General features: G+C 31.7%; 1 protein-coding gene across 1 annotated transcript; it reads right to left on the reverse strand.

Moving 5' to 3' along the window:
- Positions 1-6,137: 6,137 nt before the first annotated feature.
- LOC111028943 lies at positions 6,138-8,405 on the reverse strand. Its single transcript, XM_022307742.1, has one exon. It carries the CDS (start codon positions 7,733-7,735, stop codon positions 6,317-6,319), a length of 1,419 nt encoding a protein of 472 aa, XP_022163434.1. The 5' UTR covers positions 7,736-8,405; the 3' UTR covers positions 6,138-6,316.
- Between the last annotated feature and the right edge of the window lie 8,163 nt (positions 8,406-16,568).

Consider the following 16,568-nt stretch of genomic DNA (forward strand, 5'->3'; position numbering starts at 1 on the left):
TAAAAGAAAATTACAATTTATGTAAAATGAGTGCCAATATTAATTTAGTATTTCACATAACTGTTGTACACATAAGCTATATAAATTAGGTATATATATATACATTATATATACATTTATTATATTTTTAAATACGATATTTTTTATAAATAAAATGTATTATAATGTTTTCTGTAAACAGTAAGAGTTAAGTTTTAAAAAACTTTATCTAGTTGGTTCTAAGGTTAAGTTACCCTTGTTTTTACCGCCAAAAATATCAACTATATCCAATTTTCCACCAAAAGCTACTCCCAGTGTTGAATATTGTTGCATTTTAATTTTTACTGCTCCAACGAAACAAAAAAAAACCTATAAATATAAAAAACAGCACATAATTGTTAAGCTATAATACGTTATAATTAGCGCAGCGAAAATCATTTGAAAAAGAAAGTCTAAAAACTGTATAAATTTAATATTCAAATATTTGTATTTTTTATCAAAAAGTCATTTTATATTTAAACGTTTTTATCTGTTCGTGAATACATAATCACCGTATAGATTTATTCCTGGCTACATATTATTAAATTTCGTTATTATATAATATATATATAAAGCAATACAATTTAAACCCCATTAACGAACGATGGCATTTTATATACATTGTATTCTGCATGTATAGCGATTTACAAAACATTTCGTACTATTAATATTATTGCTCTATGCCATTTCGTACTTTCGTGTAAAACCACGGTAATACACAAATTAAGTCGAAGTCTAACGTAATTTATTAGCAGGTCGTATAGTTCTAAAACTATAGTAATTGTACAGTTTACGAATTGAGCAACGCATATTTTATCGCAGTCCAGTTCACGAACTGGGCAATTCGCATTTGCGGTGAGCCCGATGGTAGGGGGAGGGGGGTGTAACAATTTGTATTGCGTTATCTTCAGTGTTTGGAAAGAACGCCGTTCATGAACGCACGTTCACGCGTTCACGTTCATAAATAGTGAACGATACGTGAACGTCACTCGTATTTTTACAATAGAACGTGAACGTGAACGACGTTTATATTTTTAATGAACTTGATCGATTATTAAGACGTTTAATTTATTTACCACTTAAAAAATATATTTTTAAAATATTTTAATCAATCATATTATAATAATATTTTCCATTATAGTTCCTATGATATCGAATTTAAATTTAATTAGTAATTACTGAGAAAAAAAATTAAATGAACGCCCAATAAACGCGTTCATTTTTTGAATGAACGTGAACGTGAACGCGTTCGTTTGAAAAAAACAGGAACGTGAACGCGAACGAGTTCCTTTTTTAAGTACTGAACGTGAACGTGAACGAGTTCATTTTTTTAGTGAACGTTCCGAACACTGGTTATCTTATATCCATTATAGCGTCGTTTGAGGTGGCGACGGGGGTAAAATACGAGTAAGTTTACTTACCATCATTAAAGATCAACATTTCTTGTAAAAAGTTATTATCTGAAAATGATCCGATTTTTCCCGAAAGATTTTAGTGAACCCCAATATATTAAAGTTAAATATTTTTCAAACTACCGATTATGGTTATTAATAAAATATGTACCTAAGTCATGTCATGTGTAAGACAAGCTAGTATAGATAATTCCATTTTACCAATCGATTTGTATTTTAATTAAATTAATTGGGTACTACAAAATTATGAAATTGAAAAACCCTCACATTGATCGACTTGTCTTAAAATTAAAATGTTGTGATAAGTTATCTGAAAAGAATTTTAAAAATTTTAAAATGTATTAGTTATTGAAATTTAATAAAAATGCATTTAAAATGAATAAAAATTTTTTCATACAGAAAAATGTAATTTTAAAGTGAGATATGATCATTTAAAAATTGTAAATGGCCTCTACGGTATAGAGTGTGGGTACATTTTAAAAGGCTCATAAGTCAAAAATCCATTTAAAATTAAAATATAAAAATACCTATAAGATTCATTTAATAATATTCTTACTTTTAAATTTGATTATAGGTCAAATCACTAATATTAAATATAACAGTTATATGGATTATTCCATACAACTAGAGAACGTATAATTTGCTATGTTATGTGTTTGTTAAACGAAGACAGCGTGCGTGTGCAGGATATAGCGTGCTCTTAAGTCTAGAGTCCAGAATGTACATAATAAAAATAATAAAAGACTCTTGAGTTACATATTTAAAATTTTAACATTTCGATAAAATAAATTGTTAAAAAAAGGATACTGTAATTGGTAGTTGGGGGTAATACAAAAATTAAAGTGGATGTGCATTGATATGCCACCCCACCCCACTCATTAAAGTTTTAATTTCGAACTCCAAGTATACAATGGTGACTACATATGGCCATGTTCACTCAATATTTTGTGTTTAAATTTTTCAACTAATTTGAAACTATATTTGCCTCCTCTATACAAAAATATGCAACTAAGTTTTCACTTGAGAATCGATTTTCAAAACTAAATTGAAAGTTTTCGCACGTAAGTTGCCTACCTCAGTATGAATATGTGTGCTCATCTAGGAATTTACGATTCTGGTTCGTTTAGAAAATCAATTTTTCAAGGAAACGAAGCTAGTGAAACAGTTGAATATTTGCTTTGCAATCCACTAATAATAATTTTGAAAGGTAGTGGGTGGTAGTGACACTAGCTGCACTACGCTGTCTTTTATTTGATGATTTAAAATGACTTAATTATCAGAGCTAAGAAAAATGTGTAGTCGTTCAACTGGTATGTCAAAAGTAGCATACCAGAAATTACCTATTTTCTATTTGCCTGTGTGTGTGTTTGGGGAAAAGTTGGGAGATGAAATAGTTCATTATTATTCTATTTTATTCGAAAAAACCTCATCGTTTTCTCATGCACTTAACTATTTTTCTTTAGATTCGGACGTGGGTCAAGGAAACAACTTGTTTTTTCATGGGAAATACCAGAAATTTGAACTCTCAACGTCTTATATAGTTCAATAGTACTGTTATTCTAGATAAAAAAAAACATAATTTTTTACGTTTGACTGAGTCTGCGAACTATATATATTATATATAATACATAGTTGTATTATCACGTATAATGTATAGGTATTGTCGCCAATACCATTTATTGGTAAAAGTTTCATTTCAGTACTATATCGGCTGTAATATATTTCATAGGTTGGGAGAGAGTGGTATATATATATATATATACATAGAGAGAGAGAGAGAGCAGTAATAGAAAGAGAAGAGGGATGAGAGAGGTTTATGGCGGGGTGAGTTATTTTCACCCACTCGCCGCCGACACTCCGTCACATTTTTCTTCTTCCCTCTACCACTAAATTCCAGTACTCGGGATTTTAACGATTATATACTTTTATCTTTAAAGGGAGTATATACCGTGCATTGTGTACCTATACGTACAATAATATAGTACGCGTAATAGGTGAGGTTGTGTTGTAGAAGTAGTGGTCGTGATGATAGTGGTATAAGGGGTTGCCTAGATATAATCTTTGCGGAATTAGTAGTTAAGCCCCGCGTGGTGCATGTACATGTACAGAGGTCTGAAGGTATAATGACGTGATCCGAAAACGCGTCCTATTCAATGCCTCGCTGCGACTCAGTTTGGAACAATATTTCTGTCGTTTTTCCATAACCTAGAGACTATCTCTAATTACAAAGGTGGCGGTGATGATGGTGGTAATTTTACACGAGTCCACAAGTACTGCAGGGTGTAAGCCGGTTACAGTGAGTAGTGACGCAGTTAGAAGGTTTATATGGATGAGGGGGAGGTATTCTTCCACTATTAAACATTTTTAATTTAAAAAGTAGTATCACCTCAAAAAAAAATACCTATTTGTCTGAGAAACATAATTGATTAAATTTTAGTTTGATTATACTAAAAAATTAAATATTAAATCATGTTTATTACTATTCACAAATTAATGATTATAAGTGATAGCACTTGATGGTTCTTCCACACCTAAAGTCTCTTAATGTATGTTATTAATAAATGTCATCACTTATAACTTTTGATGATTATTATACACCACATATCAACAAATTATAGAATTTTTGAAATATAAGATTAAAATAAATTACAATAAATTGCATATTATGAATATTATATATTATACCTTGTGGTGTAGCTTATAAAACTATATTAAACTGCCTAGGTATTTTGGAAACATCATCCGTTTTTTTTTTTTTTTTTGAAAACATTTTTTAAGTTTAAATTGACATTATTATATATATTGACACAAAATCCAAACAGTAAATAAAAATCTTTAGCCAGGGATCTATACCTCTCGCTATTGTCACAATTTAACAATATAGTATAGCCAGTATCTAGGAACAATGTAATATTATACTATATATAATAGTCAGTATAGTATAACAATAATAGTATATTTTAATGTAGGTACCTATTATAATGTGTAAAAATGATTAAAAATTTATGAAAATATTTTTGTTTGTGGCCAGCAGTTCTGTTTGGTTTAAGTCGTTGCCGTTCTAGTATACAAAAATACAGTTTAACAAACGAATAATAAAAATTAATACTCAGTTCTTTTATAGCCCGACGTTTAGTTTTATTGTTCGACGTAGTGTTATTATCTTAATGAAGACATAGACAAACGGATTGCGATTAGAGTACCTACCTACGCTGTGCACTTGTAACTACTACTTCTATAATAGTACTAGTACGTAATAATAATAATAATAATAATAATAATAACAACAACAACAATATGATTATTGTTATTATGGTTCGGGTTCGTTTTAATTAATTTAATTTTAATAAATACTGGTAGCAGTAACATTATCGTTATGATACGCACGTTTTAAATGTTTAATTGACCATTAAAAATCCGTACGGCGTGTAGGTAAGGCAACAGTATGATAATAACCAACCGCGATTTGAATAACTCGGATATAAATGTAGAAAATGCCAACCATTCAGAGTTTAGTACCTAGTCGTAGTCAGATACCTTACCTACTTATTTATTGTGATAGAAGAACGTTATTGTATTGTTATTATACTTCGTATGCGCATGGAGTGTTGAAAAAAAACGATAAAAATACGAAATATTTCTGTATAGTAATGAAAGTAGGTAATATCAAACGTAAAATATTCGCACTACTAGACGAGTAAATGCGTTTGTGTTTGTGAATAAATATTATAATTTGTAATAGGAAAATTGTTTTAAGTTTATCATAACTTGAATGCACCGTGCAATATATCCATATAAATGACAAAAACAAAACGATTACCATAAATTATTGTATTCTATGTGTGTGTATAGTGTATATGCACCCGGTCTCTCGTGAGTTGTAAGTTTGAAGCAAATTCGCGTTTCGGAATAATGTTTTCAATATTCTGGTAAAAATCGTTTTCCATTTATATTGAAACAATGTTTTCACATACGACGACGGAAAAGTAGCAGCGAGGATCGGAAACAACGAATCGCGGTCTCCTGTTATTAGCATTTTATTTGTATTAAAATCCTTTTAACCGTTTCCATGGTGTACTATTGTGTATGTAGTACACATGTCGTTGACATTCATTTATTTTAAGCTAAAGTTTTTTCAAGTTATTTAATGTTGCTCAAACCTATTTTGTCCCCAATAGCAGCATGTAGTCGGCACAGTCCACTAAGTATTATAAAAATAATCCATAGTCGTCCGGGACTTTCCCATATTATCTGTCCCCTCCCACTATACACATGATCACCCAACTCCAAGTTACTCGAGATATGTTATTTTATTTCCTCAGAATTATACGAACGCCGTTTCAAATAAGGTATATCTTCATATATGCACATATTGGGCCACAGATTTTGCACTTCGCATGAGAATACTATCGTAAGGTACCTATGTTACATGCATTTTTCTGTGATTCTATTTGAAGTCAGAGAAGTCTCGCTTTCTTAAAGAAATCAATAATTATAGATTTTATATTCCATTTTCGAAAAATGATAGGTACGAAAGAAGCTATAGATGAGTTTAAAATGCTATTGATATATTTTTTTTTTTATAAAAACTTAGAGATTTTAAATTTCAATTAGAAACATCGACAATATTGTATTGCTGTACTTACCTGCTTTTTTTCGTATTAGAGGTGAAGGTCCCAACGTTTAGCATATTAATAAAATCTGGGTGCGACTCGTTTGCGCACATTTACCTTTTTTACAACACGTTTGCGCACAAAATCACAACTCGTTTGCGCACACATATTTTAGGTTTAAATAATGATTTTAATATTACAAAAATTAAAATATATTAAAAAACATGCATTGTAGGTTTAATAAGTAATAATAGTAGTCTATTAGTTATAAAATTATACTAATTTAGAATGGTGACATTTAAGTCCGATTTTCTTCATATAAGTTAAACGATTAATAATATTATTTTTATATTCATTCCAAATGTTTTCCAATTGTATCTCCTTATTAATTGTCTCTTTTCTTTTGAAATTTATGATTTTATTGTTTATCGAATTAATTTTTAAATCAGTGTCACTTTGAATTCCAATAATGACGTCGATTACTTGATGTATGTGCGGATGAGCAGTGTAAAACTGACTATTATATTGTTTGTGATAACTCTCGGCACCATTAGTAGTCTTAGGATTATTAGTAGGTTCACAAGCCCATAATGTTGGAGGGAAATTGCTGTCCGATGTTATGTAATTTTCTAAAATATAATCGGAAAATATAGAAATATTAGACGTAGTACTTGGTGCTATTGACATAAGATCACAAAATCCATCGGAAACTTCGTCAGGGGGTAAATAACTTAATCCAAAAAAACATTTCATCCATTTTCCAACTTCTGAGTCGTTGTTTAAGTACTCGCTCGATAATAATTTATGTTGTTGAATATGCCTAAACCAATTTTGCCCTAAATGAAAGTTACAACACATGATTTTGCATTTAGGGAAAATTTGCAATACTGCATTATGCGCAGATTTTTCAAAGTCGACATGAAAATTGCTTAAATTTATTATATTACCAGTAATTTGAATACATATATTTTGTAATGTTTTCCACATACTGATGTAAGTATCAGTATGTTTGTTACTTAAAAAACAAAATGCCACAGGAACATAAAAATTGTTTGTAAATACGTGAATAGTATAAAGTTGAACAAAATATTTCGGAGCGAATGAAAATGTCCCATCCCCAAAAACGTGTTCTGCACTTTGTAGCAATTCCAAATTTTGTTTACATGTAAATATAAATATATTTTCATCATCACTAACGAAACAAAATTTATTACCTTTGTAAGTAATATTATGCTGATCATCAACTAATTGTTTTTTAGCATCTTCTAAAGATCTCGGTATGTTTGGAAAGGATTTTTTTCGTTTTTCATACATGGATCTTCGAATTAATTTCATATCGCTATATTGAAGATGTTCAGATTTTTCGTTGTTTTTCAATTCCCGGCGTATTAGTTTATTTGGTTTAATATGTAAATCCTCTTCGGCTCTACGTTTCAAATTGCTTCTTACTACTTCTCGATGAATTGTTCGGTCGTCGTACTCGTCATGGGTATGCGTGTTTGTAATTTTTAAAATTTTATATGATTCATTAACTAACCTAACTACAGCACTTACGGAACAATTTTTATTTGTACACCTAAAATTTTTATCACCAGATTTTAAAGTTCGGAATTCTCTAAATTTATAATTTTCTATGTTTAAACATTTTTTTCCTCGACGCGTTTCAAAAACATCACAAATTTCGATATCCATAGTCAATATAGTCAGTTGTTATAGTACAGCTTTCTGGCGAACGACTGTTTAAAAGTATTATGCTTTCCTAATACACGACGATTATTTTAAATCGATATATATTGATTATTGATATGCTGGTAATTTGTACTGATAATTTTTACCGATAATTCAATTACTTTAGGTAAGTCCAAATTTAAAAATATAAAATATATGTTACTCAGTGTTTATGTTGTGCGCAAACGAGTCGTCCGTTACAGGTAAACGACTGATTTCGTTGTGCGCAAACGAGTCATCGATATCTAGGTAAAAAATGTAGATTGTGCGCAAACGAGTTGCACCGATAAAATCTACCTACGAGCCTAACCTAACCAATCCTATATATCACTGCATACGTGTAATGTGATAATTCTCCCTCCCCAACAGTAATCGCTACATGCTTTCCCTGCATCATGACAATATAACGGACGCTCGTATGCCACGCCGTGCCTTTATTTTTCTAAACGGAAAGAAGTCGACGTCGAACGAAAACTGAACGTGAACGGAACAGAAAAACAATAATAATATGAACCGCGAATAAAGTCCGTCGTTTCGTTGAGGAAAAGAGGAAATGATAAAAAGAAAACACGCGAACCGGACGCGGTGGTGTACCATCGCATGTATATACGACACGATAATAACAACGTCTGTTTTCTGGAAACCACGGCTTTACATATAAATCGACGATGTCGTAAACTTTGTGTGTGTGTGTGTGTGTGTGTGTGTGTGTGTGTGTGTGTGTGTGTGTGTGTAATATGCGAACGAGAAGTCGCTAGACATGCGACGCGCGCCACCAAAGCCGCGTCTTTTAACCGCAGCTAATATTTCAGCGGACTATACAAACGAAAAAAAAAAAAAAAATAGAAAATAAAAACACACTCACGTTTTGTATACTATATAGTCTCAATATGTCCGGCTGTCTGTGAGAGCACGATAAATCATCATATACATACGTATTATAGCTGCAGTAGTATATTACAGAAGCAGCAGCAGCAACAGTATATACTACTAGTATTATAATAGTATCACCAATGCGCGTGCGCGAGTCGCCATGTACATTATTATACACGTGTATACACAGCCCGACTGTATGTATAAATATATGTAAACGCGCGCACACGAGAACGACAAAACACAGCAAGTAAAGCAGTGTGTGATATATGGGCCAGTAATGATAACACGCGCGCGTAGATCTGCGGAGAGTGTGTAGGTAATGTGTATACATGCATGATATGCATGTGTGTGTGCGCGTGCGAGTAATATTATTATTATATCATGCACATATTATTATTATTATTATATAGTGACGGCGGCGGCGTGTGGCACATATATATATCACATAATATTATGAATAAATCACGGTGGTGACCGAGAGACCGTCGTGGTAGTCCGAGTGTGTGTGTGTGTGTGTGTGTGTGTGTGTGCGTGTGTGTGTACACAGTTATGCGATGCGAGAGGGAGGGCGGATTTGGAGAGCCGGTGTAAGCGCAAAAAAGTATATTATATACATAGGGACGCGTTTCGTTTTCCCCGCCGCGCGCCGTTTACACTCTCGAAATACGGTTACCTGTGTCATTACATCGGGATTATTGTAAATATGTAGAATGAACCGTAATACATGCCATTATACACTCGTATGCTCAAATATGGGTGAAAAAATAATGGGACAAGTTAACAATGAGTTAAGTCATGGACGTTAGGAAAGCTTAGGTATAAGTTAATATCAATAAAAATGTATTATATAGTTAGGTAACAAACAATATATTCGATTCAAATGGTGTAAGGTAGTCAATAGGGAGAACAATTTATAATAACTTAACCGAGTTCAAATACATGCGTTGTTGGTCTTTTTTTTTTAATTTTCCTGTAATTTTAAACAAATACAAATTTAGAAGTTCGAAAAAAAAAATTATTTTTAAATAGGTAGCTATTATAGTTCTTAGATTTACCAATACTCGTGTGAGCAACGAACGAGAAAAAAATCCTTGATATTATTCTTCCGATATCGCTTGCACATAAATTCACAACAGTTATGTTAAAAATTATAATAAAATATTTTTTTATATTGTTATTAATTTTTTACATTGTACCATGAGCATGATAACTTACAAAGTTCTCCAGTCAAGTACCTCATCGTCGAAGGTATAATTTAATGCGTGTATTATTAATATTTTTTTTATTATTATTTCTATTACAATCATAATATTATATTATACGATAAGTATGCAAACAATCTATCGCATTTTGAATACGGCCACTCACTATCACACGAGGACTTTTTGAATTTTGTGACGAGCAAAACCAAGTTATAATATCGAGTTTGTCGATGTACTTACTACTTATACAGTAGAGGTCCGCGAGTGACTCTCATATCTTGACTCGATAATATAATATTTTCAATGAACTTAAAAGGCTATACATTTTAAACTTTTCTCGGGCATAAATTTTTTTTTTTTAATATACTAATTATTTTTAAAATGAAGATAGGTACTCATATTTAAATCCAAGTGGATGGTAAGAGGGTAGGGCGATTGACGCTACATCCAACCTGGCAACCCCTAAAAAACCGATCGGTCGAAGACGGAAAGGTTATTCGTCTGGTTCGAGGAACTGTCATGCACATGTAGTCATTTTAATGTTACTTCCAACAGACGATAAACCACCCTCGGCCGTTCATACGGAAATATTATCATATATTCATATTATGTTTTATTTGTATGTATTCAGTTCAAAAATACGAATTTTTCCAAAGTCTACATTGCTCGGTACATTATCATATTATACTGTTATTTCGCTCGCACTAAATGTGTGCTCTAGCCTTTATCGAAAAATAAAATATGTTTACGATTTGTTTCGATTACGTAAAATAATAATATACAATCGAATATTATAATATGTTTACTGTGCCGCGTTGTTTGTTGTTATTATAATACTGTTTTTGTGTTTTGTTAGTCGTATTACCAATTTCCGTTTCCACCAGTAAATATAGACATACAGTTAATAGAAAGGAGAATATTATAGAATTTAAAGATAGCTGAGACGAGGGTTTGTTATATGTCATTATACAAAGAATAGTTTCTGAATCGTACCAGGAAATGGCTTAAAAACTAAATGCAGATGCTTCAATTGGGAATACATTATTCAATATATCAATGTTATTAATAGTTTATGAAGGAACTGGCTGGTATAGACATTGTTCTTGAAAAATCATCCAAACAACAACAAAACAATATCTATTTAGTATAAAAAACGAAATGCGAAACTATGATATTACAGTGTTATAGATATGGACATGTTTTTATAACAACATACATAATTATATGGTTATATTTGCCTGTTTTTAATACACAAGTCAATGGAGGTCAAATGATTGTGTCACCAGAGAGGGAGATGAGACTGATTTGTATTTGCATTATTTTTTGTTATAAATATATAAAGCCAATATTTATAGTATTATGAGTATCGAAAAAAAAGTTCACGGTATCACACCCTTAATCCCTTCCCCCATTTAAAAACCTCTGGCACGATACGTAAGCCTTTTTATAAGTAGGTATTACTTTTGATAATTACACACTATTTAAGCTCTAATCAAATGGTAGGTTAATGGTAGATATCTTGTCAAGGATATTATTCTAACCATAAGACGGTATGATTTATATTAAAACACCTATAAGGTGCCATCATGGCAGATGGGAGTGAAGTGTTTCATTTAAATTCATTAAGTATAATATAGTTGTTCTGTTAGAATTTAATTATTTAGAATACAAAAGCTTTTCATTAGTTGCGTGCAAAAACATTTTTAAGGATTCAACGAAAATAATGTACGTGCAAGCAATTTCAATTATTTAAATAGGCAGGTTAACTTATATGTAGGTATGTTATATGCATATTATGAATAGTCATCGATTTGATAATCGGATTTCCGTATTCATAAATTACGCAGTATTTTAATAATCCATACGCCGCATTTTGTTTGAATTAAAATATTACTGATTGTGGGATTTTGTTTAGCCGAAAAATGAACGTACACTACGAATCAGTGTAAAATAATCTGAAAAGCATAAATAACTGTGCTCTGCTACACACAAGTACAAAGGTCCATGGGACTCGGGAGCAGCTGTATTTATTATAATAAGCAGTTACAAACCCAATCTCGTCACTTGCATACAACTATTTATTAATTTGCCATGCAAACAAATAGTTCGTTTTTATTAAATGATTTCGCCCGACCGATATTATAATTTTTGATAGTACCTGCCACTGTATACGAGTACCTACTTATGGTGATGTTTTGTCAGTTAGCGTTTTCGCTCATTAGATGACTAAAAATATACCTACAGAAATAATGATTTTACAGACGTATCAGTGATGCACGCCCAATTTTTTTATCTGGGAGATCGGTTATGGTTGAAATACTCACACAATGGCTTAGGGTTTAGATGTTACAAAGGTTCAGACGCTTCTGTTGGAAAAACAAAAGTTGCCTCTTTAATCATAAAATTATATTAGGTAGCTATTAAGCACCAATGTTTTTTCATCTCAGCGAGTAGGCGACACGTTTCACCAAATTCGAGACTAAAATGTTTGTACAAAAATATCCAATAAGCAGTTTATGTGTTTATAATATTTCAGTAGCTAGTAAATAAATTGTTTAGTTCGATTAATAAGTATTAATTTGGTTTTTATTATAGTATAGTTTGTTTATTGTAGGAACCCAAGCAATTTGATTTGTTCACACATACAAATTGAATGTCTTATACTGTAAGGTATATCACACAATAAAAAAAATATATATCAAATGTTCAAAATTAATTGACGATGAATAAAATAATATCGTTGCATTGAAGTTGGTCCCAAAAAAAGAAAATCGATTGGGGTTGACCAACCCACCCCCACAATCTCAACTATATGTGTACGGTGTGAATTCGCTCCCCAGTCAGATCAACCGGTGATGGACTTTTAGGAAGGATACGCGTTATAGGTATACCTATACTGATAGTCGGGACATTTCTGGCCGCAGATTAAAATGTTTAATTTAACTGACGATATTATTGTTCCAGCCACCTGCTAAGGCAATCGCGGGCCCATCAAACGGTATAATTACTATCCGGTATATCTTTCTCATCGTATTAGCTGCCGGCTGATAATAATTATTCGTATTATTAACCGTTCGTTTGCCGCGTCTCTGGCTATTCCTGGAGCTCGCCCGTACGACCCACGATTTAACTCAGGGCCGTTTCAGTTGTAAGTTGCGAGCTTAATATTAATTATTTTAGTTGCACACAATACAATTATATGATATTATCCTTGGCATTGTATTTTGTTATGTGTGTGTGTGTCACTGTGTCAGAGTGAGAACACAATACTATACTATAGCTGCCGTGGACTTCTGTACCGTAATATAACAGTTTTGATAGTAATAATATAGTCCCGAGTTATCAATAACTCTGTGGGGACTTTAAATCATGATTTATATATGTCTGTATTTATATACATATACATATATATATATGTTTAGGCCTAATCACCAGCACTCAGATCTGTCTGTAGACCATATTTTATAATATAATGCGTGCGTGGAAGTCTCTATAGGCGATTGTCCGCTGCTACCATGTTCAAATAAACTTATCGACCGACACTCGTCAGTCATCGTTTAACAACTCGTTGCTCGTACAACGTCCAATAGAAGTTTCGTTACAAAATAATAATAATGATAACAAAAATAATGATCCTATTTCCGGGGGAGATATTTTTTTCCTTTGATTGGACAATGTTTCATTTTTTAAACTAGAGATGACATCACTTTTGACGTTGAATACTTTCATTTTAATTGCATTTTTTATGGAAATAAAAGTTTAATTTAAATATATTTGTCTACATTTAATCAGATCTAAAAGTGATGGATTGTTAAAGTTTCGTAAAAATATCTCTTTATCAAAAAAACTCGCAACCTTCTCAAAATTTCTCAGTGTCGATAATATAATATTGTGTGATTTATACAGTTATAATAGATACTTCCAGTGGACACTAAGATCATTTTAAATTTTCTCGTGGATGTATAGGTAGAAAATATTTACAGCTGATAAGGCGATTCAAACTTAATATTTTAAGTTAATTTAGTGTTCTTATCGAATTTCTGTTGGAAAAAGTTCATACTGATTTTTTAACACAATTTAAAAAAAAAGGTTGTAATGGGACTACTCGACTAACCAAATAATTTCCTAATGGTTAGGCTTGGTAAGAGCCGAACCTAACGTGCCGCGATTCCTTAAAGTTACCTAACATTATATACACTTACATAATAAATAATTATTTATTTATATGGATGTAAATTATTCGTACAATATTATGCTATGTTAAAAACGTTATAACATCATGATTTTGGTCGTTAAAAACAGCGGTATATTTAAATATTATGAGATCTGTTGACTAATTTTTGTAATTACTATTTACGAATGACCTAATCATGGAAATAACTGAAAAAAACATCAAATTTGGAGGAGTCCGGTCTCTTTAACCCCTCCCCCTTAGCCTAGTGCCTAGCTGGATATATCTAAATATATTTATTTGCATAGGTCCGTCGTTATCGTATAAATACGAAATGTAGGTATGTGTGCCGTGTTCGTTTAATCAATAGTGAACGGCCGAAGTTGATTTACGTAATATTATATTGTTTGAAGTTTGGTATTTCACTCTCTCGTCGGATTTTCACTAGTCGAAAGGGACGGGTTTGTGGGGAGGTTGGTTGATATAAACGGAGAAAACGTGACGATTTATCGCTTGCCATCATAGAGACATAGGTACCGGTGAACGAATATGCAAATGTAAATCGTAAAAAAACCTAAAATTCCTCGTATAATATATTATTTGTATGAAAGTCGGGATATTGTTTGGCCAGAAATGCGCTCTCAGCCCAAAGGGTCCCTCGCAGAACGCTCACGTCGGCTGCGGCAAGCTACCAAGCTACTTTTTATTATTATTACTATCATTTTTACTCGAAACGAGTGCAAAGGAAGTATTTTACCGCGTGCCGTGAGCGCGACTAAATAATATTATAATGTATAAAGACTTACTAAACTTATTTCACGGTCGTCCCCGGCGCGATTTCGCGTTAGCATTATTCGTCGTGTGTTTTGCGCGTAGGCATTAAGCGAATAAATATACGTTATGTGTATTATAATAAGCGTGTACTATCATAATATTATGTGAAAGTCGGAAGAAAATACGAACGAACGAACGAACGAATGAAGGGATGACATCAAAGTATGTTAACTAAATGGGCAAAGTGATTTTTTTACCCTGTTTGTGTTTTATATTGTTATCTCATATATAATATACATATTACACATAGTATTATACTGCAGTAGACGGAGCACGTGTACGCGTCACTCTCGTCTGCGTAATAAGCCCGTGTGAAATCAGCAGCTCGTGATATTATATTATATACCTCTGTATAAGATCACATTGTGTGTGTATTTTTGGGTGAGTAAGGGGAGGGTGTATGGCAACACATTAATTACCCAACGACGACGGCGACGACGATGGCGACGGGAAATACATCACTGAGCTTAGGGACGTGATATTTAATTAAAAACTCTTAGTTGAAGAATGCGTGTCCACGAAGAAGCTTTTTGCCCCCCCCCCCCCTCTCGACTCCCTTGTATATGACACACATCTATATATATTATATATATATATAGATGAAAGATCCAAGACTAAAGGTTAAAATGTCAGTGTGTCTATTTGATTATAGTGAAAAATAGTTTTAATAAGAATTACAAGTTAAGTAATTAATATGTATTGATCTTACAATATGCACAGAATAAAAAACTACTATAGACAATTATATAAATCATTTTTTTTTTAATTTTTCGATCTTTGGGCTGGATATATTTGTTGGATTTTGGTGTGAATTAACTTTTAAGTATTAGTTTCGTACCCTAGGTACTATTTTAAATATTTACAATAGCATTGATATAATATTTAACACACCGATGTGGCGTGTAATGTAATATATACATGATAACTAATAGGGATAATAGTACTTAAAAATTGTTTTACAAATTATACATTTAATAGATTAACAATGTTAAATAACACAGAAACTACTAGTTTGAGTATTGATTGATAACATTGTCAATATTTTCAGAAAATGATTTCTCTAAATAATTTACAGTAGGGAAGTGGAAGTTCGCATTTGAAAAGAAAAACAGAAGTTTGTATCGTCTCCACAGGACTCTCCTTAAGTAGCACCTGTAGGAAATCTCAAGAACTCGGAAATATGGTATTTACTCTTTATGTTTATACTTAAAAATGCTTAAAACCAAATTTAGAATTACTAAATTATTGATGAAAAAGGGAGTGAGCAATGATCATGTTTGAACACCCGGCTGTTTATAATTTTTCATGAAATTATAAATTGCTTAACATGAATTGATCGGTGAAATTAGATTTTTATATGCCATCCAAAATATAAATGTTGACACTAGTGAAATTATTAAAAATGTAATTATACTAAATATTATTATTTTCCTAAAAAATATGTTATTACTTATTTGTGTGTTATGAATAACGGCTTAACCATCGATACTCCTACAGGGTTGGCCACCAGAATATCTTATAATGATGCTACAACATAATACAATAAAAATTTAAAAAAGAAATTAAAAGTATGTATAAAAACCATAATTTGGCAAGTGTTAACCAAAGCTTAAGAGTTTGAAAAAAATCCTCAAAATATTTATTTTGTGAATTAAGGATAAAACTTAGTACAAAATATTGATAGTTCGGATATTTATGAAATCAAATAAAAATA

The sequence above is a fragment of the Myzus persicae genome, unplaced genomic scaffold (genome assembly GCF_001856785.1).
Source record: "Myzus persicae strain clone G006 unplaced genomic scaffold, MPER_G0061.0, whole genome shotgun sequence".
Lineage (NCBI taxonomy): Eukaryota > Metazoa > Arthropoda > Insecta > Hemiptera > Aphididae > Myzus > Myzus persicae.

What these genes read in the sequence shown, in the direction of transcription:
- LOC111028943 (XM_022307742.1), bottom strand. Translation starts at nt 7,735, where the DNA reads ATGGATATCGAAATTTGTGATGTTTTTGAAACGCGTCGAGGAAAAAAA.